The sequence below is a fragment of the Fusarium solani genome (genome assembly GCF_023522795.1).
Source record: "Fusarium solani strain SB1 chromosome Unknown bctg00000007, whole genome shotgun sequence".
Taxonomy (NCBI): Eukaryota; Fungi; Ascomycota; class Sordariomycetes; order Hypocreales; family Nectriaceae; genus Fusarium; species Fusarium solani.
In genome coordinates this window covers 2,671,410-2,697,471 of record NW_027072150.1, presented here as the reverse complement: position 1 = coordinate 2,697,471, position 26,062 = coordinate 2,671,410, and the positions used below count along the sequence as shown (strand labels likewise).

At 50.5% G+C, this 26,062-nt stretch overlaps 11 protein-coding genes across 11 annotated transcripts; 6 read left to right on the top strand and 5 right to left on the bottom strand.

The window, feature by feature from the left end:
* Positions 1-833: 833 nt before the first annotated feature.
* MRS44_011812 (uncharacterized protein) lies at positions 834-2,684 on the bottom strand (the record flags this gene model as incomplete). The annotated part of the gene is made up of 5 exons (XM_065619873.1): positions 834-1,886; positions 1,951-2,085; positions 2,135-2,226; positions 2,338-2,450; positions 2,512-2,684. The coding sequence occupies 5 exons, from the start codon at positions 2,682-2,684 to the stop codon at positions 834-836; spliced, it is 1,566 nt and encodes a 521-aa protein (XP_065475945.1).
* Positions 2,685-3,426: 742 nt separating this feature from the next.
* Positions 3,427-5,402, bottom strand: MRS44_011811 (uncharacterized protein; the record flags this gene model as incomplete). Its single annotated transcript, XM_065619872.1, has 4 exons — positions 3,427-4,940; positions 4,994-5,057; positions 5,110-5,214; positions 5,280-5,402. 4 exons carry the CDS (start codon positions 5,400-5,402, stop codon positions 3,427-3,429), a joined length of 1,806 nt encoding a protein of 601 aa, XP_065475944.1.
* A 1,218-nt stretch (positions 5,403-6,620) lies between these two features.
* On the top strand, positions 6,621-8,458 carry MRS44_011810 (uncharacterized protein; the record flags this gene model as incomplete). The annotated part of the gene is made up of 6 exons (XM_065619871.1): positions 6,621-6,845; positions 6,911-7,032; positions 7,080-7,237; positions 7,336-7,844; positions 7,916-8,082; positions 8,143-8,458. 6 exons carry the CDS (start codon positions 6,621-6,623, stop codon positions 8,456-8,458), a joined length of 1,497 nt encoding a protein of 498 aa, XP_065475943.1.
* A 495-nt stretch (positions 8,459-8,953) lies between these two features.
* MRS44_011809 (uncharacterized protein) lies at positions 8,954-9,688 on the bottom strand (the record flags this gene model as incomplete). The annotated part of the gene is made up of 2 exons (XM_065619870.1): positions 8,954-9,339; positions 9,427-9,688. 2 exons carry the CDS (start codon positions 9,686-9,688, stop codon positions 8,954-8,956), a joined length of 648 nt encoding a protein of 215 aa, XP_065475942.1.
* A 497-nt stretch (positions 9,689-10,185) lies between these two features.
* Positions 10,186-11,702, top strand: MRS44_011808 (uncharacterized protein; the record flags this gene model as incomplete). Its single annotated transcript, XM_046280949.2, has 4 exons — positions 10,186-10,244; positions 10,612-10,807; positions 10,855-11,084; positions 11,411-11,702. 4 exons carry the CDS (start codon positions 10,186-10,188, stop codon positions 11,700-11,702), a joined length of 777 nt encoding a protein of 258 aa, XP_046134472.2.
* A 314-nt stretch (positions 11,703-12,016) lies between these two features.
* Positions 12,017-13,144, top strand: MRS44_011807 (uncharacterized protein; the record flags this gene model as incomplete). Its single annotated transcript, XM_065619869.1, has 3 exons — positions 12,017-12,244; positions 12,297-12,752; positions 12,878-13,144. The coding sequence occupies 3 exons, from the start codon at positions 12,017-12,019 to the stop codon at positions 13,142-13,144; spliced, it is 951 nt and encodes a 316-aa protein (XP_065475941.1).
* A 1,132-nt stretch (positions 13,145-14,276) lies between these two features.
* MRS44_011806 (uncharacterized protein) lies at positions 14,277-15,848 on the top strand (the record flags this gene model as incomplete). Its single annotated transcript, XM_046275662.2, has 1 exon — positions 14,277-15,848. One exon carries the CDS (start codon positions 14,277-14,279, stop codon positions 15,846-15,848), a length of 1,572 nt encoding a protein of 523 aa, XP_046134474.1.
* Positions 15,849-16,430: 582 nt separating this feature from the next.
* On the bottom strand, positions 16,431-17,791 carry MRS44_011805 (uncharacterized protein; the record flags this gene model as incomplete). The annotated part of the gene is made up of 4 exons (XM_065619868.1): positions 16,431-17,056; positions 17,136-17,330; positions 17,396-17,609; positions 17,669-17,791. 4 exons carry the CDS (start codon positions 17,789-17,791, stop codon positions 16,431-16,433), a joined length of 1,158 nt encoding a protein of 385 aa, XP_065475940.1.
* A 1,107-nt stretch (positions 17,792-18,898) lies between these two features.
* Positions 18,899-22,711, top strand: MRS44_011804 (uncharacterized protein; the record flags this gene model as incomplete). Its single annotated transcript, XM_065619867.1, has 2 exons — positions 18,899-21,851; positions 21,909-22,711. 2 exons carry the CDS (start codon positions 18,899-18,901, stop codon positions 22,709-22,711), a joined length of 3,756 nt encoding a protein of 1,251 aa, XP_065475939.1.
* A 961-nt stretch (positions 22,712-23,672) lies between these two features.
* Positions 23,673-24,542, bottom strand: MRS44_011803 (uncharacterized protein; the record flags this gene model as incomplete). Its single annotated transcript, XM_046283950.2, has 3 exons — positions 23,673-23,999; positions 24,055-24,433; positions 24,493-24,542. 3 exons carry the CDS (start codon positions 24,540-24,542, stop codon positions 23,673-23,675), a joined length of 756 nt encoding a protein of 251 aa, XP_046134476.1.
* A 373-nt stretch (positions 24,543-24,915) lies between these two features.
* On the top strand, positions 24,916-25,797 carry MRS44_011802 (uncharacterized protein; the record flags this gene model as incomplete). The annotated part of the gene is made up of 1 exon (XM_065619866.1): positions 24,916-25,797. One exon carries the CDS (start codon positions 24,916-24,918, stop codon positions 25,795-25,797), a length of 882 nt encoding a protein of 293 aa, XP_065475938.1.
* Positions 25,798-26,062: the final 265 nt, after the last annotated feature.

Below are 26,062 nucleotides of genomic sequence, written 5' to 3'. Positions count from 1 at the left end.
GGCTGATGAAGCGAGCACTACGGTGATTAATGAATGAATTTGGGCTTTGACTCGTAACGAAGATATAAGTAATCTGCTGTCAGTGCCCCGGGCTCATCGTTGTAACCACCGGCCTCAGCCAGATTCAACTATTCGTCCTCACATCTGCTCTCTTGAAACCTGTTTGGCTGTTCGCCTGGATTTGCATCAAACTACCGAGAACGTAAATAAAGGAAATTGAGTTCATTCTAGGTTAGCGACATGTGCTTGTTGAAACCGTATTGCTCGGAACACTTCTTCGAGGCAGTATCGAACCATCCAGCGAGCCTTAAATCTTAAGTTGACTGATTTTCCGAGGCTGTGCAGCTCATCGAGACGTTTCATTCTGCTGGAGTTCGCGGTGGCAGCCTTGAAACTGTTCACAGGTTGACAACGTTCCATAGGTAGACATCTATCCTGGTCAATTTCTTGAGAGTCGTTCCACTAAGGAGAGTATTTAGAGCTTCAGAGATTAGAGAGATATCTCGTCCAATACATCTTGACTGAATTCTTCGACACTCATCGAATCCAGTCAATGGCTCGTGAGCCTCATGCGAAGTTGACATGTACCCCGCCCAAAACATGTGGGTTTCCAAGCGAAGAGGGGCTACAGGCTGGTCTAAGACTCGAAACTCGAAACCTCGCTGGTCGGATACCAATTCACTGGGCAGCCGCGTTAGACGTGGTCGATATGGGTCTTGATGAAATTTTCATATATCAACAAGACACCTGATGCGTGATGAGGGCGTTTAAGTATAAGAAGCGTAACAAGTTTGTCTTGTATACGATATAACACTCTCCCTATTATTAAGCATCTAGATATCTTCCTTGAACTTATACTGATATCCGGGGTGCGTTTTGCGTACATGTGAGTCTCCTGGACTCCCATACAAGTTCTCCCTTGCTGTGCCCTGAGGGACGGGATAGTCCTTACCAAGCCACCCACGCTTTTCCAACTCCGGAACCAAATACTCGATGACATCTTCCCAGGCACCAGGCACGACGATGTGACCGATGTTGAAACCATCGACATCAGCCTCAGTGATCCATCGCTCCATTTCATCCGCAACGGTGGCACCACTCCCGATCTTGTAAGGGCCACTGCCACCCAGGGATTGATATTCTGCCAGGATGCGCGGGGTCCAGCGGTCAAAGCCAGCTGGACGCGCTAGGAGTCTATTGCGTTGCTTCACTGTCAACTCTTTCATGAGTGGATGCTCGGGGTCGGTAGGGAACTCTTCATCCCAGGGGAACTTGGAGACGTCGATGCCCGAGGTGCTACCAAGCAGAGCGAGGCCGCCTTCGCCTAGAGCATACTGGCGGTACCGCTCGTACTTCTCCTGGGCCTCTTGGTCGGTGGCACCCAGGATGGGAGTAAATTGCACAAAGAACTTCAGGTCGTATGGATCGCGGCTGTTCTCTCGTGCCTTTTGGCGAGTTTGCTCGATACTCTTGGCAACCAAGGCCGGACTTGCGCCACCACAAAAGATACACTCGGCGTGCTTCGCGGCGAAGGAAGAGCCAGCGGGTGACATACCGGCCTGGAAGAGCACAGGTGTGCGCTGCGGGCTCGGGTCCACCTGGTGCGCACTTGAAGACTTGTAGAATTTGCCTTGATGCTCGATCTTGCGTATTTTGGTTGGGTCAGTGTAGGTGTGCGTGGATGGATCCTTGACCACAGCGCCGTCTGCCCAGGAACCCTCCCAGAGTCTGGGACTGTTAGAATCGGCCACTTCGAGGAGGAGAGAAACGTACTTGTATACCAAGCTGAGATATTCCTCGGCCATTTCGTACCGAGTGTCATGCTCAGGTAGTTGGTCCAGACCGTGTGCCCGAGCCGCAGTGTCGCTCCATGAGGTGACGATGTTCTGGGGCGGGAATGTTAGTACGTGTATGCAATTGAAATTTTGTAATCAAGTATTGTCGGCATACCCAGGCAATTCTTCCGTTGGTTAGGTGGTCCAGCGTCGAAAAGCGTTTCGCCAAGCTGAAAGGGGGCTCAAATGTAGTAGAAGCAGTTACTCCAAAGGCCAGGGTGTCTGTCACTGCGGCCATGGCAGAGATGACCTGGGGAGAGTCAGCCACTAATATTCGCCCAACTTGACTGGTAGATTACACTGAATGGATCGTATAACGGCCATTGAGATGCCGCCCTGATGGCTGGGGCATGGCTTCCCTTGTAAATGTCGTGCGAGCCGTAGTTGTCAGCTGGATCATGGTCAGCTCTATATATCTGGATGAGGGTGCCAGGGCTCATGGATAACTGAATGCTGGGCTAGAAGAGTACTCCTTGTGGCTCTACGGAGCGCTCACACTTACCGAGGAAGAGAGCGTTGAACTTTCCCCTTTCCAAGAGCTTGGCTAGCTCAATCCAGTATGGGAGGCGGTTCTTCTGAGAGCTCTTATCCTCGGGATTCTGCCATTGTCCAATACTACGCTCGGCAAAGTGGTGAGCGACACGATCCGAACTAGGGCTAAGGATGGGAGGTAAACCTAATGTGACCGACGCCGTTCATATCGAAAGCGTTGAGCAAGATACGCTTCTGCTTTCCTTCGAGTGTGTATCCATACTTGCGCTCCAGTTGCACCTTGCCCTCCAACAGGTCCTTTGAGAGGGGCTCTGCTGGCCCTCCTTGGATGAAGTTGTGGGGGAGCTTACTGGCCATGGTGAGCGGTAAAAAAGGTAGAATAAAGGATGTGACGATGCTCTAAAACCTCTTTTTTCGCCTCAAGGCTTCTCTATCCATGGAAGGGATGCTTTTATCACATTTAAAAGTGTAAACATGGATGTAATGACCAGAAAAGTCCGATATCGCTCGACTTACACCCGGAAACATCGTGCCGCACCTTTTGGTGATGTCGTGATCCGGCCTGTGATGGCATATGCTTAACCCCCATCCCCTGCTGCTTTAGCGGCCCCGCTCTTATCTATCTATGCCACGCAAGAGCTAAGCGTAGTGGGATACCTCTTTACCCCCTTCTGACTGAAGAAAAGCTGGCAATGCTACTGGATGTCTTGCGCGAGTTGTCACATTTCGCGTCACGTCATCATGGATTTAACGGACCTAGACGGGTTTTGTTCGGAAATGTTAGATCTGGGGTCCAACAGTAGTAGATCAGGTGGTCTGGCTGCCTTATTCTGGGCTCAACCCGCTGGGTCTGTCTAGAGCATCGTAGTTTTGTCGGGTACCCTTTCCCGATGGTCTTGGCTTGAAGTGAGCTGGCTGGGCAGGTTAAAAAAAAGGCCATGGTTGTCAAGGCTGAAAAGGCTGTACTAGACAATATGCTGGACAATGCACCGTATTCTACGTGTCAATGACTGCACACATACTGCCATGTCGGTCTTGGTCTAGGTATTTCAACACATACATGATTCTATCGAATCTACAGGTGGATGATTGCCTCTTCTCATAGGTCCAGAGTCCATGATTCCTGATATGTGGCGAGATCGATCTTCCCAACCTCCGTCAGATAGCTAGTCAACCTCAGCGGATCTCTATCTGGCCTAGATTCTTTCTCCACTGTTCCGTCGCCAAAATACTCGAACCTGTTCCGAGCTGCCCCCGGTCTGGCTTCAAACGTAAAGTCCTCCCATCGAGGATCTCGTAGTATGCCAGCGCGGTGGTGATACGACCCAGGCCAAGCGATGAGAAGCCTCGATGGCCCAGTTTCACTTTTGAACCAACTCTTGCATGAATCGCCTGTCACGGAATTCTCAAAGAATCCCCCAACCACGTCATTGAACTCTTGGGCCGCCTCGTCTTTCGCATCGAGTGCCGCGTAAGACTGTGACTGGATTTTTCGAACCGCCTTGGCGATGAACACAGCCGAGGTCTCAATGTGTAGAGGCACGGAGCCTCCACGTGCGTTCCCTTGAGCCTGCAGCACAAAGAAATAGTTCGGAAACCCAGGGGCCATGATGCCAAGATAGGTTTCCGGGTAGCCGATTTCACCATCAGGGGACCACTTCTCTCGGAGGTCGATTCCAGCTTTTCCAATGACAGGAAATAGTGTCGTAAAGCTCGGCTCGAAGCCTGTAGCCAAGATGACGACATCAACCTCATGGTGAGCTCCATCGGCTGTCTGGACGCCTGTCGGCGTGAGCTGTGTGATTCCCTCAGTGATGTAGTCCACTTTCGGGCTGCGCAGTGTTTCGAGATACCCCGGGGCTGGCGTGAGTCGTTTACAGCCAGGCGCGTAGTCCGGCAGTAGACGTTGAAGCCATTCCTCATCGCCGCCAAGACGCTCCCGCATGGTTTCGATGATACGCTCTCGGAGGGCTGCATTCTCCTTGCTCCCCAGCTTGTCAGCGCCCTTGATGGTGCGCGTCTGGAACCTCATCTCAAACTCTCTGCGGTGTTCGACGTATGCAGCTGGATCCTGTTGGAACGTGGCCCGCTGTTCAGGGGAATAGGTAGGGCCGCCTGGCGCGTCACCAGTCGCTTCGTGAATACCTTGGATGAAAGTAGGCGACACCCACGTCTTGCTTCGGACAAAGTTGACAATCTTTCTGACCCTGGGGGCAATGTTTGGGATGAGCTGGGCGGCTGACGCGCCTGCACCGACAACAGCAACCGTCTTGTCGGTCAGATCCAAATCCGCAGGCCAACGGGCAGTATGAACCACAGGGCCTTTGTAGGCGTCGAGATGCGGAATGTTAGGAACCTTGGGCTTGCTGATACGGCCCTGGCAGTTCACAAGGAACTCGGCTGTATCGACCGAAACGTCGCCAGTCCGGAGGTTACGAACCTCGACTGCCCACTGGGAAGCGCTCGTCAGCCACGTCGCTCGTACGACCTCATGCTGGAGTTTGAAGTTCTCCTCGAGCCCATGGTTCCTGACGATGCCTTCGTAATACTGCTGAATTTCACTGCCTTTTGGGTAATACTCGGACCACTGCGTGTTTGGCTCGAGTGTAAGCTCTGCAACTCACATCAGCTTAGGTCAATCTTGTGTGAGAAGAGAGTCTACTGACGATACGCATGAGATGGCACATCGCAACGAACCCCTGGATACACGTTCGCAGCCCAGGTTCCCCCCTATTGTTCCAAGTTAGCATCAGTAAGCGATAGATACCCCGGGCTCACACACAATCCTTTCTAGACGATCATACACCACGATGGTCGCGTTGGGAACTTTGTGGGAGAGGAGAACAGCCTGCGCAACCCCACCAATACCAGCGCCGACGATGATGATCTTGGAGATAGAAGGTCAGTCATGGATTGAGTTGACATTTGCTTGCAGAGGGAAGGACAACAAACCTTGACCGGTCTATGCGGATTCCATGGCTCGTCTTTTGGATAGTATCGCGACTCGGCGCGTTTTCCCTCGCCAGTCTCAACCGACTTGTTGAGGATCGGAAAATCGTCTACAATTGAGCCCATGCTTGCCACTGAACTGAAGATCTTCATCTGTCTAGCAATGGCACAAGCGCTCCATAGTAGACCGGGTAACTTAAAGACTACGTCTAGTAGGGAGCATTCCCGACATCAGAGCCCATGTCGTGATCTAGACAAATCTCCCGTCATTCAATTTGTCAGGACCGATATCGCTACGAGGGCCAGGTTCGGCTGCATGTTCGCGACGCCAAGTGATGATCCCATGATCCCTGAAGAGGCGAACAAGATAAGGAGCGTCGCTGTGGGCATGGGAATGCTCGCTTCGAGGGTTCCCCGCAACGGTGTTGTTGTTGACTACCAATAGTGAGCTAGCTAAAATATCATAACGTTACAGAGCGCTTAGGTTAGCCAAATCAAGCATGAAAACCGTGACTGAGAGTCTTGCTCTTCAACAAGGACGGCATCATCTAACATGACCGTTTAATCACGCATAGGAAATGTGGTGGGACCTCTGGCCAATGTTAGGGCGTACGTGTTGAACATTCAGTGCAATGGATGGTTCAGAGACGTGATAGCAGAAAGGATATTTGTATTTAGATCAGGGTACGTAACCGAGGTAGGTCTGAACTATCTCAAGATGGAGTTGGTAGACAGGTAATACGTGAACCGTGGCTATTCTACAACGATATCAAAGGACATATACGGAGTATGCAGTCAGAAAAGAGTACGAGCATAGATTACAGCTTCGCCGGATATTAGATGGACGCAACCTAACCGAACTTCTCCACAGTTGGTCTTCCCCATCGAGTGATGTGATGGAATGACGCTGTGGTTTGCCCAGATCGCGATCGCCCTTTTCCAGTTTTCCTTAGCGACCCAACCCCCTGGTTTCTTAGTTCGCTCTTCTTGTAGAAAGACGTTGACGCTATCTGTGCATGTTGGCTCAGCAAACACTGACGCCATATCCCCCAGTGAGTTGCATGTTTTCGCCAAGACGAATAAGCGACCACTGCACGATCCAACGGAGCTTAGTCTGGCATATCCGGCGCATTACACCGCCCACCGGGAGAACTAGGAGGCAAGGGCACAGGCGTCGGATTGAGGATAGCAGAGGGGACGGTGGTCGCCATTAAACACACTGGCTCTCCAAATACTATATAACATTCCTCGTGAGTCTTATGTGCAGAGGCCAAGAAAAGCCACCATCCCCTACCTCTGGGCCCTCTGAACTGCCTCTTTCCCATTCTGATTAACCTTGAAAAGATGGCGACTGAAAAGCAGGTTATCGTTACGGAGGAGCTTCCTGGGTCTGGTAGCCCCTCGGATCAGGACTCCTTGCCTGAGAGCTATCAATATGGCGCCAACAGGGATATATCATCCAACAAGTCCTTTTTCTCGTGGTTCGACCCTAATGACAGCCCGGCAGAGCGCCGCTTAGTACAGAAGCTCGACTTCTTCATCCTGACATATGCTTTTGTCGGCTTCTGGGTATGTTCAGGCCAAGTCCATGTCCCGAAGGGTCGAGGCCAATCTCGACTCTAACCAGCATACAGGTTCTGTACATTGACCGCGGTGTTCTTGCCAACGCCTATGTTAGCGGTATGAGAGAAGACCTCGAGCTTTTTGGGAACCAATATATCCAGCTTAATGCCGTATACAGTGCTGGATACTGCATGTAAGTACTTTTGTTCTTGGAAATGATGGCGGGCTGACCTCTAAAAGCTCCATGATACCCGCCACACTCCTCATCACGAAATACAAAGCACAGTTGGTTATTCCCGCTTGTATGTTCATGTGGGGCATATGGAGTATCTGCTGCTTCCAGGCTAAGAGTTTCCGAGAGCTGATTGCCTACCGCTTTTTAATGGCCTTGTCACAGGGTGAGTTGAGCATACCATACGAACGTTGGCTGACGAGAATGCCCTCATCACCACGCCGTCACTCTACACCCAAAGCAGCACGCTAATGTCAGATCAAGGCCCTTACTTCTGTTCAATTCATTATATTCTGGGTAGTTGGTACCGCACCGATGAAATCATTCGCCGAGCTGGTATATTCTATGTGTCCTCTGGCGTGGGCACCATGACCACTGGTCTTCTTGCCGCTCGCGTATACACCAACCTCAATGGGCACCTTGGCCACGCAGGATGGCGATGGATGTATCTCGTCGCTTCTTTCCTCACCTTCCCGGTCGCCATCTGGGGACTGACCTCTCTCCCCGGTACTCCCAGAGATGGCAAGCGTTGGTTCATGACTGAACATGAGTTCGGCTTGGCCAAAGAGCGCATGGCCTTGCAGGGCCGTCTGGACCCTAAGGGGCTGACTCTTTCCAAGGAATCCTTGAAACGGTTCCTCGGTCGGTGGCACTTCTGGGTGCTGGTTCCATGGAACGTCCAGTGGACTCTTGGTTTCTTGGGCATGAGTTCCGGCGCTCTGTGGCTGAGGGCACAGACACAGTATACCACGGCGCAAGTGAACAACTTTACTGTGAGTTTATTTCCCTTCAACCTGTATCAAAACTTTGTTCCCCTTGGTTCATGAACTTAATCACCTCGTAGGCAATCTCTCCCAGTCTCGGCATAGTTTGGATTATGTCGTTCGCTTGGGTGGTAGATAAATTCGGCCGCAAAGCTATTATTCCAACCATTGCCTTTGCCTGTGGTATTCACTTCATCTCTAAATTTGCCTGGCTCCTGTTTGATCGGACAAGCTTTGGATTTAAATGGTAAGCAGTCCTGAAACTTCTCATTTCGAAAAGTCATCTTACTAATATTGTCCTTCCAAGGTTTGCTATTGTCGTCAACTACATCGAGGTGTCGCTCTCGCCTATCAATTACAGCTTAGCAAACATCGTCTGCGCAGCAGATGCTGAAGAGCGTGCCTTTGTCATTAGCTCTATGCTTGCAATTTCTACTGCTTTTGGATCCTGGGTTAGTATCCTATCGTTCCCAACTGTAGAGGCCCCCAGATTCTTTAGAGGATACGTTATGGAGGCAGTGTTGCAAATTACCTACCTGACTTGGACTATTATGGTGGTGTGGTTTTCTAGCCGCGAGGAAAGGCAGAAGAAGAAGCAACAAGAGGTTAAAGGTAACCCTTGAGGGAAATAAGGGACTTATGGAAAGTCGTTTCAAGGGTTAAAGCTATATTTGCAATACTATGTAGCTCAACATCTTGTAACCAAGCCACAACCTAGTCAGCACTCCTTTTTCATCTGCAACGATACACTATGTCCTGGATATGCACCAACGAAACCGAGTGGGCTGGTAAGCGCCTTGACTGTACTCGACCGAGGCCCAATAGGCAAGCATCCACCAACCGAGAATGCCACGCTTGCCTAGATCGAAGCATACCTCAAATATGGGCAGTGGTCTCCTCTATTGCCGTGGCTAGATGAAACAGAAAGATATATTTCTCTCTCTAGAGACATGACCTTTTCTCTTCGAGCCCTCGTGCTTACTTGAATGAATACCATCCTATGATATATCATGAGACCTATCCCTCAGGCGCACACTTCAATGCTTAAGGGCTTAAAGAAGCTTTAGAAGTCGTAGAGGTAAGTGTAGATATCTAATAATCCTGATATCTATCACCGTCTATCTTAACATTAATGCCTGGATTCCGTTGGCAAACAGCATCTTGGCGTAGACGTAGTGAAAGCGCTCAATATACTCAGCCAAGGATGGTTGGTTCTTCTGTGGATTGCAGCGGAGATGTTGCAGCTCTATCTGGATCTGAGCTTCTTCCTTTTCTGCGACGGGCAAGCGGGTGATCTGGAAACGGTGACAGCCACCAAAGATGAACTCGTCCGAGCCAAAGCCGTAGTCGACGTAGCTGGGCTCTTCTACAGAGGGAACAGCGGCGATGTGCTTGGTTAGCAAGCGGAACGAGCCGAAAAAGCAGCTTCCGACAGGAAGCAGATGGGTGTTGGGCACGCTGGCCTTGTTCCAGATCGTTACCGCGTCCGAGGGGATTTCAAAAGCTGCAGAGTGTAAACATTGTAGTCCTGTCTAAGTTGAGTTCAACATGCCTGTGTATCTAGCTGGGAGAAGCTTGTAGCCCCCAATACGCAAGATGAAGCGCTCAAAGCCAAAGACAAACCCGCTAAAGAAGCCGCTAGTAAAGAGCGAAAGCACTCTCTCATCGCTCAGTCCTGTGACCACTGACGCTGAAAAGGTCTGGGTGACAGCATCGGTGTTCAGGATATTGCCACGGGGATTGACCAACTTGGCAGACGACGAAGCGAGAAACTCGGGCCGGACTGGTAACGAATAGCTAGATTCGCGTAGCGACCGGATGAAGACAGCTCGTGGGATCAAGGGAGAAGTCATGGCAAGACATGGATGAAAGAGTAGAGATAGTAGACGGTGAAAAACGAAAGAGAATAAAGGGTGGTGAGCTGGGGTTTTGAGCAACGACGGGCGAGCTCGGCCCGGTTATTCCCGCACGACATTCGTTATTTAAGTTGGCAATTATTAAGCTATAGTCGAAAGTGATATAAGAATTTTAAAGAACAAACTTAAATCAAGAAGATTGTATTGTTAATATTTTATTTAACTTAGTACTTTGGCATAGCGCAGCTCATCTACGCATTGCTGGCTCCGCGCATATGTATTTACGATTATAACACTCCCCTTTCAACTTGGGTCACAACATCGCAGGCTATCTCTTCACCATCCCTTCCAGTACGATCTTCTGGCTCAGTTAACCCATCAAGGGCCGAGCTCCAACTATAATAAAGAACACATTGGTCTCTAGATAGGTGTGCCCGCAGCCACACGATCAAGTCCCAGTCTAGCTTCCTCGGCTTGTCGACCATGGCTTTGGCATGATCAAAGTCGGCTTTGCAGGTGATATGGCTCGAGCTTACACATCGCAACAAGCTCGGTGGGTCTTTTCTAGAAAATTGACTAATCTTTCAGGTTTGCCTTTGGAGATGGGGTGATGGAAGGTCATCAATGGAGGCCCAGGGATAAGCTGGTGGCGCATCAACCATCAAGATGTAGACTGGTCAACTTGGGTGGAGCTGCTAGCGATTCCCGATAAGACATTGTTGACAAGGACGACTAGGCCCAAGACGAAGAAATACTTGAGAACGACAAAGATCACAAGGGGGAAGCAAGAGACCACCACCAGTTCCATAATGATTTAACCCCCTGGCCTCCTTGTGAATTCATTATCCCCGAAGCTTTCGACGCCGATACTCCTCCCAAGCACCTTCAGTCACATCATCTTCGCGTCTCTCCTCGTACAGGGCATCTCAAAGGCCTCCAAGATCTCGCGCAACTACTCCTGCAAAACAGCTCCGTAATGCAGAGCTTCAGCAGACAGGATTTGCTAGGGCATCCTTCGAAGAAGACGAGCAGCCGGCATCGTTGGAGCTTTTAACTCAACGACTGAGGAATATCGAGGAAGGCTACGGCATCTTGCCAAGAGACCTTCAAAGTGATGTATGTGTGAGGAAGCCATCCAAGTTATTTATACTAATCATTCCCAGCTCGCTGGCGAACGTGTACGGCCGTGGATGTTTGGGGACAACCCCCAGTTTGAAGCCTCAGACCTACCCAGTGTGCGGACTGTCCGCAAGATACACCGTCTAGCCCGAAGATTCTTCAAGGAGAACCTCGCCGAGTCGTCCTGGAACAATGACGTGCACTCAAAAAGATTGGAGTGGGTGATGCGGGATAGTCCCAGCAGCGACGATGACCTGTTGGACTACAGATGCCGGTACGTATTGATCCCTCTCCAAGTCTCGAATAATACCAACATGAACACAGCCTGACTGCTGGGATCATTAAGGTTTATTAACCGGAACACGCATTGAGCAAGATGGTTGACTTTTGCATCTGCGTTTAGCCAGGGATGGACTCGTCGCACCACGAAGCCATCCAATCCCGATGCCTCAACTGACCAGGCATGTCAATCAACCACACTGACTGAGGCGACTTGACCAAGAACCCCATTGCCATTTCAATCGAGGCAAAGGGACCCGAACAGTCTTACGATACCGCTCTGTTGCAGGTGGTAATATGGCACTCTTCACAATGACGCAGTCTATGTTGGGGCCGACGTGACCCTATCGACGCCATCGAGTTTCTGCCCGGGATCATTGTCATTAAACATGACTGGTACTTTGTGGCAACCGATCTTGACAGATTTGGCAAGGCTCGCACGTTTGAGCGAATACCGCTGGGAAGCACAGAGTCGATACTGGGCATCTACAAGCTGTCCATGTCGCTGCTGAAATTGTGTCAATGGGTGCGGGATCAGTACTGGCCTGCTTTCCAGGCGGATATCTTGAATTTGGAAGCCCAAGTTGCTAGTGGCGAGGCGGGCGCAGCATGACTGCCAATCAGTGACGAGTGATGATGGCCATTGGAGATGTTTTGCTTGTTTTATTTTGGAGTAGCGCTACATGATACCCCTTCTGTTCTTTGGCTGCTTGGCATCTTATTGTCACGCCTTGCGTAAAGTCTCCTTATTGGCGTTCTGATGATAGATATCGTCAGATGACGTCAAAGCGTACCGGGCGTCTTGCTGACCGTAGATCACATATCTGAGTATATCTAATGAACCGTGCAACTGATTCAAACTGGATGTTGTGTTAGGCTGTCATCGTTCTATCGTTGACACTGCCAGTCACTACAAAGTCCCTCACCATGGCATCAACAGCCTCCACCGACGTAGACGCCAAAGTTCAGAGAGCCCTCGTGGGCACCAAATTCGAGCCCTCATCCTTGACGAAACTCTCAGGAGGCTCCGTCAACTGGATCTACCTCGCAAATTTATCGACACCCCCCGATGATGGGACAACAGAAGTTCTGGTCAAGCATGGAGAGCCCTGGATGGCCTCCAAGCCCGAGTTTCCACTAGCCATGCTTCGCTGCGTACTGTCCACTGGAGCCTATCCCATTGTTTTATGCCACTAACTTGCCATAGAGCATTGAAGTGGAAAGCCTGGGGAGTCTGACTGGTTGTTCCTCCTTTGGAAGATCTGCTTCCACGGATACCTACAACTTTGTCGCTCGAACACCCAACTTCTTCCGCTTTGATGACAATGCTACCAACCAGATCCAAGAATTTCTACCCGATGGGATCAATTTAAAGGACTATATTCTACAGTATTACACTGCTCCGACCCCCAAGTCCTTTGAACCGCAATGCCGCCATCTGGGCGAGGCATTGGGTAAATGGCTCAGAGGCTTTATCGATTGGACTACACGACAGGTCAAACACCAACATGTCGTGGCCCAGAACGACTTCGCCCAGGATATCAAGCACATGGTCAACTTTTCATGGCTTCACGAATGCATCAAAGACTTTCCGGATATTCTCGACCCTGTAAAGGATGTTCTTGGACAGGTTGAGCAAATGCCCGCTGCGGAGAGAAAGGAGGTGAGCAAGCACCAGGTCATCCATGGTGACTTTTGGACCGGGAAGTAAGCTCACTGGCCCTCTAATGGAACTTGGAAGGTTGACACTTGCTTCTCAGTATTATTCTACCCAATGCCCCAATCTAGCAAGGCACCGAGGTGCCCATGTTGGTCATCGACTGGGAATGTACCCAACTCGGCTTTCCCAGCGTCGACTTTGGACAAATGATTGCCGAGATGTACGCTTTATGGCTGTACAAGTCCATCACGGCGGGGCTATGGATGATGGGGGGCTTCATCGAAGCGTATGGCAATGCCAGCCAGGACTTTGCCTTCCGCACTGCCATACAGACGGCAGACGGGTGCACATCTGCTGTGCACTATCACAACGTTTCCGGGATGGGGAACTCCTGAACAGGTTCAAGAGGCTGCTCGTGTGGGGAGGGATATCATTGTACATGCTTGGAAGAAAGACGCTGCTTGGTTTGAGAGGGGTGACCTGGCATGCTTGTTCCGTAGAGATTCGGTTTGATGTTTGAGGTCTGACTGAAGGCACATACATGACCAGGGCATCAAGGAAGTGAATCGACTGAGCAGCTGACCCAATTGTTGCCCGTGGATTTGTGACTACCGGATCACAGGCTCCGCGATGAATAGCGCTCGAGATATCAGTGGTGCGTTTTAGGCCCGGGTTAGTATATATTTACTAAAGTATAGCCCATTGTAGTTAAGATACCTACATATACCCTTGCATCATAAGGTCCCATGGAAAGTAAAGACCCTCCGGCATATTCGGATCGAAAACATGCTTGCCTAGGAGGAGCAGGTCAGTGGTGAGGAAAAAGTTAATCGCTCCCAAGTCGATCTTCTTCATTAACACAGGCAAGTGGCCCTGTGAAGCTTTTTGGCAAAGGAATTCCTGGTCCGCCCTCCAGATCAGCATCTGGCGGGCGTCACCTTGGAAGAAGCTCTCAGAGCTTGCAGGGGCGCTATCAATCAGCTTCCTTTTCTTCCAGGTATTGTGATTGAAGGGCATGAGTGGAGCTTTGTGGCTAGTACACAAGAGAAAGGCAGAACTGTGAGATCCGCTCGTTACTTCACGCGAATCTGTTACTAACAAACAATCAGATAATCTGGGCGAGCGAGGGTTTTGGCAAGACACTCTCGCCACTAGATACGTTCCAAGCTATAAGCTATAGCAGGAGTTCGACGATTACAGAAGTGGACGATTGATATATATTGACCATGATATAAGCAATATGTCTTAAGGATATTATAACAAAGAAGTAATAAGACACCAAGAACCAAAGTCTCTTTGTGTCTATTAACCTACGTGGCATACGGAGCACATGTGGTTTTAATAGTAAAAGAGTATTTTGTTATGCATGCCACAATCCTGCGACTGTTACCAAGCACATCTATCAAGTCACTGTCCTGCGATTGGTTGAGGGTAACCTGGCACGTGATCTGGTCCTTACCAGTCATGAGACTCGTGCCGCATAAAAGATGCCTCTCCATTCACGCAATACATCAGCACAACAACACGATGGCTTCCATGTCGATCCTCAATCTTTCCAATGAGATACTTTGGAACATTTTCGGCTACTTTTGTCTACACTGCCAACATGAATACAACCAGTCCTGGGACGACCGGCCATTTCGCTCTCAAGACTCTTCGCGAGGAAAACAACAACCCGATGCCAAGTCCTGGTACTCTATCGATAGGCACGCGCTCTTCTCACTATCATTGACCTCAAAAAGGTTCTGCGATCTTGCGCAGCCCATTCTATACCATGAGTTTGTCTTGGGATATGGCGATTCGTGGCTCTCGGAATCATACACTTGGGAAGGCCGGCTTGTGTCATTTATTCGCACCCTGTCTCGGCGGTCGGATCTTGCTCATCGCGTCAAGGTCATGTATATCCATACATCTCTGTTTGGGCGCAATACGGACGAAAGTCGGACAGCCAATCGACTTGTCATTCTAGAGGCGGCACACGCTCTTGGAATAGACCTTCCAGAGGCCTGGAGACAACGCATGTCCAGGGTGACGGATGCCGAGAGTTGCGACTGGCCAGAAGTCTACCAAGTCTTTTTAGGCTGCTACCTTGACGACAAATGTGAGTTAACTGAGAGACAGAGGCGGCACCTTCATCGGGCAATGACCGACGGCTCATTTCCTGGTCGGCGCTGGATGAATGCGGAGCTAGTGGCGATACTGATTGCCCAAACTCCGCATCTCGAGTATCTTAGCCTCCAGGGGGACAACCGGTGGCCATCATGTGGGCTTGCCAAGTCTTCTCTCTCGGCTCTGGGGGTTTCCAACTTGCCTCTGAAAACACTTGACCTCGGCATTGGTGGATACCCCATCATCGAGTTGGCCCCGGGCCTGGAGACACTGAACCTCCACCAATATACGTTGCATTTCGGACATTCAATTCCCAACATGCCAAGCCTGAGAACTTTGAGGGTGACAGATTCCCTGATGTTAGCTGTAACGCTGCGGAAGCTTTTGGATGCTTGCACCGGAGGCTTGGTGGCTTTCGAATACGAGGCTGCTAAGGACGAAACGCAAGGTCTTCGGGGCGGCCATTTTCAGGCATCAGACGCCATCGAGTATCTCGACAAACACAAAAGCACTTTGCAGGTGTTGCATCTTGACCTCAGCAAGCGAGACGTCCAGATGAGGAAGATTCCACCGGATTCTAGCCTCAAAGAATTCTCGGCGTTGAAACACGTCTTTATCAACTCGATGCCGTTATTCGGCTTTATTCAAAAGCGTGAGCAGAACGTCGACTCTCGGGTCCTGATCCGACTTCTTCCTCCTTCGATTGCTTCTCTTACTATCGAGAAGAACCACTATCGCAACTTTGTCAAGGAAGCGTTGTTTGACTTGGCAGACTGGAAAATTCAAAACCCAGGAGAGTTTCCCAATCTTACCTGGGTTGCCTGTCGGCCGAAAAGCAAGTCTTCCACTTTGGCGTCGCTGTTCCAAGCCGTGGGCGTCAACTTCAACGCCCAGGTCCGGTCTCTAAGTAACATCAAGCCCTATCTGAACGGCCCAAATGCCAGTTCGATTCTTGTTTTCCCGAACTGGGACTCGGACGATGATCTTTGAAGGGAAAAGGTAGTCACGGAGGCTAGGCGGGAGAGGAGCAACGGTACTGTTCACGAGACATATTTGTGTTCACCCTCAACTTCTATGTATCTCGTGATCTATTGAATCCATGAATCCCAGTGTACATCTCCGACATGACCCCTCTCTTATATGAAAATTTCGACATTGCTTACTACTGGTTGAACCTGTACAAGCTAACTCAGACCTGCGCCGGTGGCAAGATCAGCAATACTCTATGGGTTTACCCGCTCTTTAGGGTTGTATCCACTATACCAGGAGACAGCATTCACCCAGCATGCTGCGATCATTAGCCGCAACTTCACGATACCCAAGAGAGATGACTTACCCATGGCGTACATGGAAAAGCCCTCTTCATTGTCTGTCAGCCTGAAATTCGACACTCGAATTAGTCTGCTGGAAGACACACCTGCATCCCTGTGACCTTGTCCTCTGCCATTTATGAGACCTTGTCTTCCCCTCACAACCTCACGCATACAATCCACGCTTGTCGTTCTCTTGTCCACGAGTGTTGGGTCAGTAGAACTTCGAGGGAGTATACAGGTCAAGTCCACTGCGACAAGGTTAGCCTTGAACTATGGCCACGACGAGAACAGCCTGACCAAGTGTATTTCCGCCTCCGGTGAAGGCCTCAGCGTGCGTGGACTCGTGGATGAAGACTTGAACTAGGAAGTCGCCCAGCCACTTGATACCGCGTTTTTCTTCGCCATGGAAGTCAGGTTTAGCCAGGAGATCGTGTGCTGCTTGTTTTTGGACGTCTGACGGCTCTTGGCCTACGTCGACGTGCAGATTGCGATAGTGCATGCTTGCAACTGAGCGCTCAGAATCGACTTGAAGCCATTGGGCATGGTAGGATGGGCAAAGGACCATAATCTCTTCGACAGTATCGTACAGTGCCTTGTAAGTGTATGCGTTGAGTCCGTCCCCGACAGAGACGCCAAAGCGTGTTTTGGTTTTGACAACCGGGCCATTATCCGGGCCATCATCAGGGCTATCGTCCGATTCGCTGTCTTCTTCATCATCCGTATCATCGTCTGAGTCGCTGTCTGGATCCTCATCTGAATCGTAATCAGGGTCATCTGGATCCACATCGCACACCAGCTTGCGCTGCACCCAACTTTCCTTGCCATCCAGAGTGGCAGATTTCTGCAGAACCCAGTACAGATAATCGCCTGACTCAGTAATGACAGCTACACAAGAGTTAGCAGGCATAATTTGAACGTGGCTAGGCGAATCTTACTGTCATCGTTCCCGGTCGCTGTGTAGTACATGTCAATCCTTGTTCCTCTTGAGGACGGATGATGAACTTGCCTTGTTCATATGTTTCACCGTTGCTGTTGGTCCTTGAAAGAACCTTGTTGTCGTTGCAGTAAAGGTTGATGTAGGGAAAGCCACCACGTATCCATCTTACAGGCTCGCCGTTGAGGTATTTTTCAAGCTGATCCGTGATGGTTTGTGCTAGCTCTGTTTGTGAACGTTGTTAGTAACTCAGACTAAGGGTATACATGTGTCACCTGGGGTAGTTCTACTTCGTGTGCCTCTTAGAGTCTCAAAGCCCTCAAGATTGCCAGGAGCGTTTGCGCCAGTGTAGTGGGTCGAAATGAAGGCACGGTAACTAGCAAACGCGTTGTGCTCATCAAACGTCCGTTGACTAGAAGTAAGCTTATCTGGCCTGAGCTCTCCAGATCCGTCATTTCGATAGAGACCGATTGCCAGATCGAGATGGTCCACCATATTGGACATCTACAAGAGCGAGTCAGATGAAGGGCTTCTTGGGGAAATGGAGGGGCGGCTCATAGTACAATGTCCTTGGCATCCTGGATAGTTTGAGCTAGCAGAGGACTTATAGCCGAGTTTCCGCAACGGCTGAAGATTTGTCGCTTGTCTAACGACCGGCCCTGCAGGTCGAGAGTTGTGTTGGGCATTGTGGGCTCATCTTGAAGAAAACCAAAAGCCTCCGTAGGGGCCGAGAAGACAAACCCGGAACACAGTAAAAGACAGAATAGAATGGAGTCAACTGTCAAACAGCGTAAAGACATGTTAAAAAAACGTGTTGAGTGATTTGAATGGGAGGCAGAATGGTTACCAAAACATCTGCTACTTTTTGTGAAGCTGGGGACACCTGCTATCTATTCACGCGATAGCTCGTCTTGTCAATTTCCCATTAAACAGCCAACGACCGACATTCCCCGGTATGAGTTCTTTGAGATCTGCCTTGCCACACCCGAGTGGACTCAACGGCACGACAGGTAGATCCCCGTCCCCCAGGATGGCGGACGCCCCGGCGCTTAGGATAGAGTGAGTCCGGGCGTCTATCGGGAGTGAAGCCAATTACATGAGAGGAATTTTCTTTAAGCGAGTGTTGCAACATGCGGCTGTAATTTCGCTGAGTTCTTGGCCTGTTGGCGGCCGCAGCTTGAGGGGCGCAGCGCAGGTTACAACCAACACGAGTTCCAAATGTTCTGCTTGTGGGCCGACTAGGTCTTGACAATTGTCGCAGTTACATCAGAATTCTCTGAATATGTTGGCGCTAGCCAAATAACCTTGTTTGATGGTTCGGCGGTTAAGTATATGCGAAACGTTCGATATGCGGTTGGTTGGGCCTATCGGTCCTATAGAAGTGTCCGTTGGTTCGAAAACTGCAGGACCCTTGAGCCAACAGAGGCTGGGACGAGGCTTTGATACCACTCGTGAGCTTTACTCAAGCTTGTTGGTGCATCGAAGCTGGCAGTGCTCAGGGCATCGCCATGTTTCAGTGACATCAGGACTGGAGGCTCTTGGAAATTGAGGTGTTGCCATATCATCCGCGCTTAGACGGGAGTCAGCCTCGCTTTGAAGTTGCTAATATTATCACATTAGGTTTGGAGTGGTTTGCCTCTTTATCAGACGCTCAATATAGACTCATCGGCTTCCTCACATCAGTATCCTTTGTACTTCACCACACATTCATTCATCATCTCTCGTTCCTTCTCCCCTAATTCTCGGTCGCAAATCCCTTTATTTCTTCTAGATACCTTATTATCGCTTCCAAAATGCAGCTGATGACTCCCTGGAAGAGAATCTGGGGAGGCCTTTGGCTCTTTGCAGTTGTCGACGCTGGTAGTATGACACAGATGGGCATCAAACGGACCGTGGCCAAGGGAGATACCTGCCTGTCGCTATCCCATGACTGCTGCATCACTGTGCAGGAGCTCGTCAGCCTTAACGGCGGAGACAGCAGCTGGTGTTGGAGTCTGCGTCCTGGTCAGAAGGTGTCATGCTCATCTCCCAAGGCATCAGAGGCCACTATTTATAAGCCGCTGGTCACTGTCCATCCTTCCAAAGCGCATCGAAACGCTACCAGTAAGCCACTGCCAGCTACTGACGCTGAGCAGACTGGGAAGAGTTCACACATTGGTCCGTCATCTGGAGACCATACCAAGGGCCATGCGAACGAGGATGCAGCGCCGCACAAGCCTTCAGTCACCACCATCTTCTTCACCAGTACCGCGGGTCATTTAAAGACCATCACGCAATATTCGGATGGGCTGCAAGCCTCTTCTGCCTCTAAATCACTCACTATTCTCAATGGGGAGGGTCGCCCCCTCCCTGGAGGGCCTCCCGTTTCTGAGCCACATGTCAGCGCAGACGGGAACAAACGACCACTGAGGACATTCTCAACGGAGACGGTTCAGAAGAACACTGCCAATGAACTAGGGCCAGATTGCCCTTCAATCTTGGAGCAGTTATCCGCCGAAAAGAATATCGCCACGGTGGTGGTTACCATTGTATCCACCGTAACCACCTGTCCGTCAGACATGCCTACCCACCATACGGAAGATGAAACCACTGGCCGCCCATCTGAGACCAACCGCATCGACATCAGTTCCAGGAGTAGCCAGGTTGAGGCATCATCACAGCCGCCCGAGTCCCAACCTTTGAAACAGCCCACTATCGTGACTGACATCGGTAGGACAAGTCCAGAGTTCTCCGTCACCTTTACAACCTTCCATTCTTCCAGGTTCTGGAACTCATCTACGCCCGCAGCATCCGGGCGAAGTACTGGGCTTTCTGACACAGAGGGTTCAGTGGCCATGTCTCCCACTGGCACACGCATTCCATGTGAGACCAAGACGCCAATTTCTAGCACTACTCAAAGCTCCATTGACAGCTATTTTGCTTCATCCAAAGACGCAAGAACCGTATCAACCGCTCTGGGATCAATCACAACATCGGAAACATCGATTGGCACTCATTCAAAGTCCAAGAGTGGGACAAACAACCCATCCACCTCAGAAAGATGGCTGCCTTCAGGAAGGCCGGAACTATCTAGTGCCCTTACACCGCCCTCTGCTACATACGGGCTTACTACGACCGTCAATATAGTTTCCCAAACTGGCGAGAGTACTATCGGCCATCCAAGCGGTGCACCCAACCTTACTGCGAGTATCAGCCAAGTCACCACGGAGACCGAAAACTCGGATCCAGCAGCGTCGCCTGATGCCTCAACCAAAACAGGTAGCCAACAAGAGACAGAAACCAGTCCTGACGAAGAAGGGACTGCATCTGCGACTCAGCCCACTGGCTCGGATTTGACTTTGTCTCATGGTCAAAGCACAGTTACCTCCTCCCCTGGTACCACATTCACGACAGGTCAAAGTGCATCAAGCACAACTGACAGCTTACAAGAGTCTGCTAGTACTGGCCAAGAAAACACAGAAACAGATCCGTTTGCCACAGAAACTGGTGCTCTTACGACTGAACCAGGCACTATCGCCAGGGACCAATCGACAGCCGAGTCTAGCCTTACAACTCCCGAGACTGGCATACAGCCGACTGGTGAAGAGACTCAGGCCTCAAGCAAGCCTAGTCTTTCCATTACCGGGACAGGGATTGCCACTGAGCCTTCACCACACAGTGACGGCCAAACCACTGCCGACTCTGGCTTTTCAACAGCCGAGACGGAGACCAAGGAGGCGACAGAGCGTACAATCATGGAAACATCCCAGCCTAGGATCACAACTTACCAAACTTCTACCCAGGCCGGGTCTACTGCCACCGAAGCTAAGCCATCTTCCACAGAGAGTGACCTTCCTTCCACGGAAAGTAGCCCTGCTTCTCATACAGAGACTGGCCATGCTTCAACGGAGAGTTTTTTTGCTTCATCAAAAAGCAACCTGGCTCCATCAGAGACTGCCCTTCCCACCACCGAGTCTGGAGTTTCGACTACACAGTCCAAGCCTGGGGTAACCACTGCTTCAGACAAGAGCAAAACTGACGCATGGACAACGACCGCCAAATCCGAGGCTGACAGCATTGTGACAAGAAACACTCCCGTTAGCAGCAGTACTGAGGGTCCGACCACAAACGATAAAGTCCCCGCCGGCTCTGGGTCTTCCATCAACACTGAGGTCTCTAGCAGTGCCGAGGAGCTTTCAGATGTTCTGTCACCCACAGGTAGCGAGGCTGGAGAGGCATCAACAGACACGGTCATTGATTTTACCCTACCACCCTTGCCCACTATAGATTTCACATCAGCCTTCGGTACGTTGCTCCCTATCAACACAGACGGGTCGACGGCAACTGGGCCCATAACCAAAGGGCCAAGCTCCAAATCTTCAACCACGAAGGGAGGCTTCGATGACATACCATTGCCCACTTTCTCAGACGACCCCCCCGCAGAGACTGGTGCGCCCCCAGACTGCAAAGGACAAGATTGCGAAGTGGGAGAAGATTGTGATGGCCCAGAATGTACTCGAGGTGGTGATTGTTTTGGTCCACACTGCACCAAAGGGGGTGCTTGCATTGGGCCAAAGTGCACACGTGGTGGACAATGTCGAGGAGACAAGTGTGAGCACGGTGGCGGCTGCGAGGGCATTGGATGCGTGGTGGGGGGAGGCTGCTTTGGAATCGGCTGTGTTGCGGGAGGTGTCTGCGTTGGCCCTTCGTGCCATCAAGGTGGGCCCTGCTCGCAGAAGATCCTAGGAGACTGCCCCCCAGGCAAATGTACTGGGAAACAGTGAGATGAAGAGGGAGACGAGGACTGTACCAGTAAGGCGACAGCCGAGGTCTGCATCGAGACCATCAGCAGCACCGCCGTTGAGACATCACTGACGACGAGCTGGTCGACAACGACAAAGACGTCATGTCGAACGGTAACGGAATGTGACGTGAGAGACTCAACCGCAACAACTACAATCACGGGGACCGAGGATCCGGAGCCAGAAGCCACGCCATCAGGGTTCTATAACTTTGATGACGAAGACAACACCGACCAGTCTATCTGGGATGAGCTTCAGGATGACTACGATGAGTGGCTCAGTGAAGCTGACAACATGGCTGCCACCACCACGACACAGCCAAAAACGACGCTTGCCACGTCCACAAAACCTCGCAGCACCGTGACGGTGACAGCAAAACCCGAGCCCACACCTAAAGCCGAATGTGACTTCGCGGACGGAACTGTCTATTGGGAATTTCTCATATCTGGGATCTTTGACTGGGCTGACGACGGAGGCAAAAAGTTGAAGGAGGAGGAGAGCGGCTGCGGGGCACTAACAAACTGGAAGTGGCTCGATGGGAGCAACAATGACCAAGGCCATCAGGCCTCTTTCCGTCTCCCATTCTTTATGAAGTCGGGCTGCGTGGAGCGAGCCATCGTCTTGGCTGGTGGGCCAAAAATCCAATGTGAGGCCTTGGATGATTTTCACTTCCAACAGATTACGTCGGCTGTGGATAACAACGAAGCCCCCGGCTCACTGCCTACATTAAATCCATGGCCAAGCAAGGTGAAGAAGGACGGCCGGGAAACATTGACTGGCTCGGCTCCTACATATACGCCAATGGACTGGGGAAATGAGGGTTGAGTTTTGCTATGAGGCTGTATGACTTGACTCATCGGCAGATTCAGAGAGAATCAGGGCGGGAAGGAAAGGTGAGAGAGAGAGAAGAGTGAGATAGATAGAGACGTTAAATGCATAAATGTACCTACAAGGGAGTACACCGATATTATGGCTGAGATCATCTCCCCAGAGAAATTCGATCCCGGCGTGGTGAAACTGAGCGCGATGGGAGTATTCACAGTCTCGAAGGAAGCTCGCATCTAAAGTTGCTGAAAAGCCAGTGATGACTTCAGGGGTCAGGGTCAATATTGGATTGGGCCTGTGCAGCTTCAAGGGTGGTCACGTGAGGTGATGAGATCGGTCGGAGAAGCCTCGGATAGTCTAGTCCCAATTAGGAAGGCCCCCGTACTGCCTGAAAAGGAAGCCTCAAGAACAAAGAACGCAGGGAATCTACACGATTGAAGTGGTTGAGCCAGAGAAAGGAACATAGGTGTGCGTATAGCGTGGAAAATGGAATATGGTCCTGTGGGATAGATCCTGGGTGCCTAGAACCTGTCAGCTGGTTGGAAAATAGCCGACCCTGGATTGATGCCCCACAATTGATATTCACATCCGATTCACATCACTTACCCTGCAGTGATCTACTTTGCGCCTTATAAACAAATAAACAATGGCGCGGCGACTCGTCTTTGATCCGAAGCGAAGGCGGAGGTCAAGAACCACGCTTCACTTCTCTATTGCTTTCCCGTAATGGAGCCCTGCTTTAAAATCTCCATTGATCGAAAAGATTGGCCTATCTTCCTAGCAGACGCCTCAAAGTTGTAATTCACCTACTGGGTTTTGATGCCGTCAAGTATTAATATGTGCATGTTTTTCTATTGTGGCTGATGGTCTCCTACAGACTCTTCATTGAAGACATGTAAAAAAAAAAAAAAGTAATAATTCAGGGTTCTCTACTAATACTTTGCTCGCCAGTCGGAAGTTGTCAACTACAGCCGAGGTGACTCTTGAACCATGCTACTGCTTGATTGAAAGCTTGGTCTTTTGCAAACTGTTGCTTCCTGTCGCTCATATCCCCCCTAACAGCGAAGCCGTGATGTACCCCGGAAAACAGGTTGATCTGCCACTCGTTCTTGGACTTGGACAGGATAGCTTCGCTGTCATGGCGTTTCTCCACAGTGAAAATATCATCATGCTCGGCGGCAGCAATTGACAGTGGGCCAACAACAGCAGAGAGTTCTTGTTCCTCCACAAAAGAAGGATGAGCGATGAAACCGCAACCAATGCCGTCCTTGAAATGGCGGATGACATACTATATTGCGGTGTTAGTATGCTACACCTGACTTTGACTCAGTGATTTAACTAACCTTTGCCCCTAGGCAGTATCCCACTGCGCCAATCTGGGTAATTCCCTCGAGGCTCTTGAGATACTCAATTCCCGAAACCACTATAGGATCGATGGCTTCCTGAGTGTGAGGGTTATTTCCCTGAGATCCTTTATTCAGCCACCCCATTATGTCGAAGCCATCGGGCATATTCAAGGGCGCCGGATCGCCATTGAATATGTCAACAACGAGGCAGGTATAGCCCTGCTCAGCGAATGCATCCGCCATAAGCTTGCTATTCTGCCAGATTCCGACAATGTCTGGGATGTACAAGATGGCTGTGCGAGCCTGGGTGGAAGACTTGGCCAGATAAGCGTCGATCTTGCCATCGATCTTCACCATGGTCCCCTTGGGAGTACCCCTTGATACATGAGCATTGTGTTCAAAAGATCGGAAACGACAAAACAAGCAAGACCTTACTGGTGCAGGGTGCCAGTGGCACAGCATGTGGCGGGCGGATGGGAGGACATGATTCGTCTGGGTCAAGCTTGAATATCTGGAGAACTCTGGTGAAGGTGATCTTGGACGGAATTTACATTAATACGTACAATTCTGATGATATAACCAGTAGCTCTTGGCCGAGAATCGTCTGTGTCATTGATCCAAACAAAAATCGGTGGACGGGCCTTACGCTTCCGAACGTTTCGGCAGGGATCCGTTCCGAACGACGGAAGGTGGATCTAGATCCACTTTCCGGATGCCGGCGATTGATCTCACCTCCACATGATCATCAACAAAGAAGAAAAGACAAATACATGATATATTTATCATTCTTTTGCTGTCATGACTGGCACTGTTCCCGCTCGGTCATCCCAACCCATTCACCGCTAACCTCTGTCCATCATGTCGTCCGATCTCCTCCACGATGTGCGGCCGATGTTTGAGCTTCGCGGCCGCAACTATGTAGTCACAGGCGGAGCCCAGGGCATCGGCTTTGCGTGCACCCGCGCCATCTGTGAGATGGGAGGAAATGTTGCTGTGTTGGATATTCAGCAGAACCCCGTGGACGAGTTTCACACACTAAACGACAAGTTCTCAGCAAAGGCCATCTACATCCAGACTGACGTTACTTCCGAGGACAACATCAAGGCGGCATTTGCCAAGGTGCTGCAAGAGTTTGGCACCATTGATGGTTGTGTGCCCGCTGCTGGCATTGCCATTGACAAGCCCTTCTTGGACCAGACGTGGGACGAGTTCACCCGCATTCAAGACATAAACGTTGGTTTTCGCCTTTCTCCAACTGAAAGGGTACTGACAGGATACCAGGTCCGAGGAACATTCTTCGTTGCCCAAATGGCAGCTCGTCAGATGATCAAGCAAGGTACAGGCGGTAGCATGGTCCTGCTAGCCTCTCAATCCGCACACATCGGCCTTCCAGGTTATCGAATGGCCGCATACAACGCTTCCAAGGGTGGTGTGCTTATGCTTTCTAAAGCATTGGCAGTTGAGTTAGCACCGAAAAATATTCGCGTCAACACCATCTCGCCTGGCTTTGTCGACTCGGAGATGACGAGAAAGGTTCGTGAGATGAAGAGCAAGCGGGAGGGTGAACAAATGTGGCTCGCGCCGCCTAATCAGCGACTCAGCACTCAGAACGATCTCACAGGGGCGGTGGTTTACTTGCTGAGCGATGCTGCTCGACACACCACCGCAGCTGACATTCCGATCACTGGCGGTCTTCATGCGGGAACGATAGATGGGTTGATTAGCTACGACAATCAGTAGGCGTTATGTTTCAAGCGAATTCAAATTTATCTATACATGTTGCTCATCAACAATGTTGCTCATCTAATGGAATTAAAAAATGTCCCGTCCTAATGCTGATAGTCTCAATTGTTCAAAGTTATCCTTCCTGTTTGCTGGTTCCTTTCTATGGCATCTCGCTTCCATGACAAGAAAGAACTCTCTACGTTATGGCTTTTTTCGGCTTCGGGTTTTAATACCGGCATGTGTCAATAACTGTGTCTTTTGTTATTGTGGCTGATGGCTT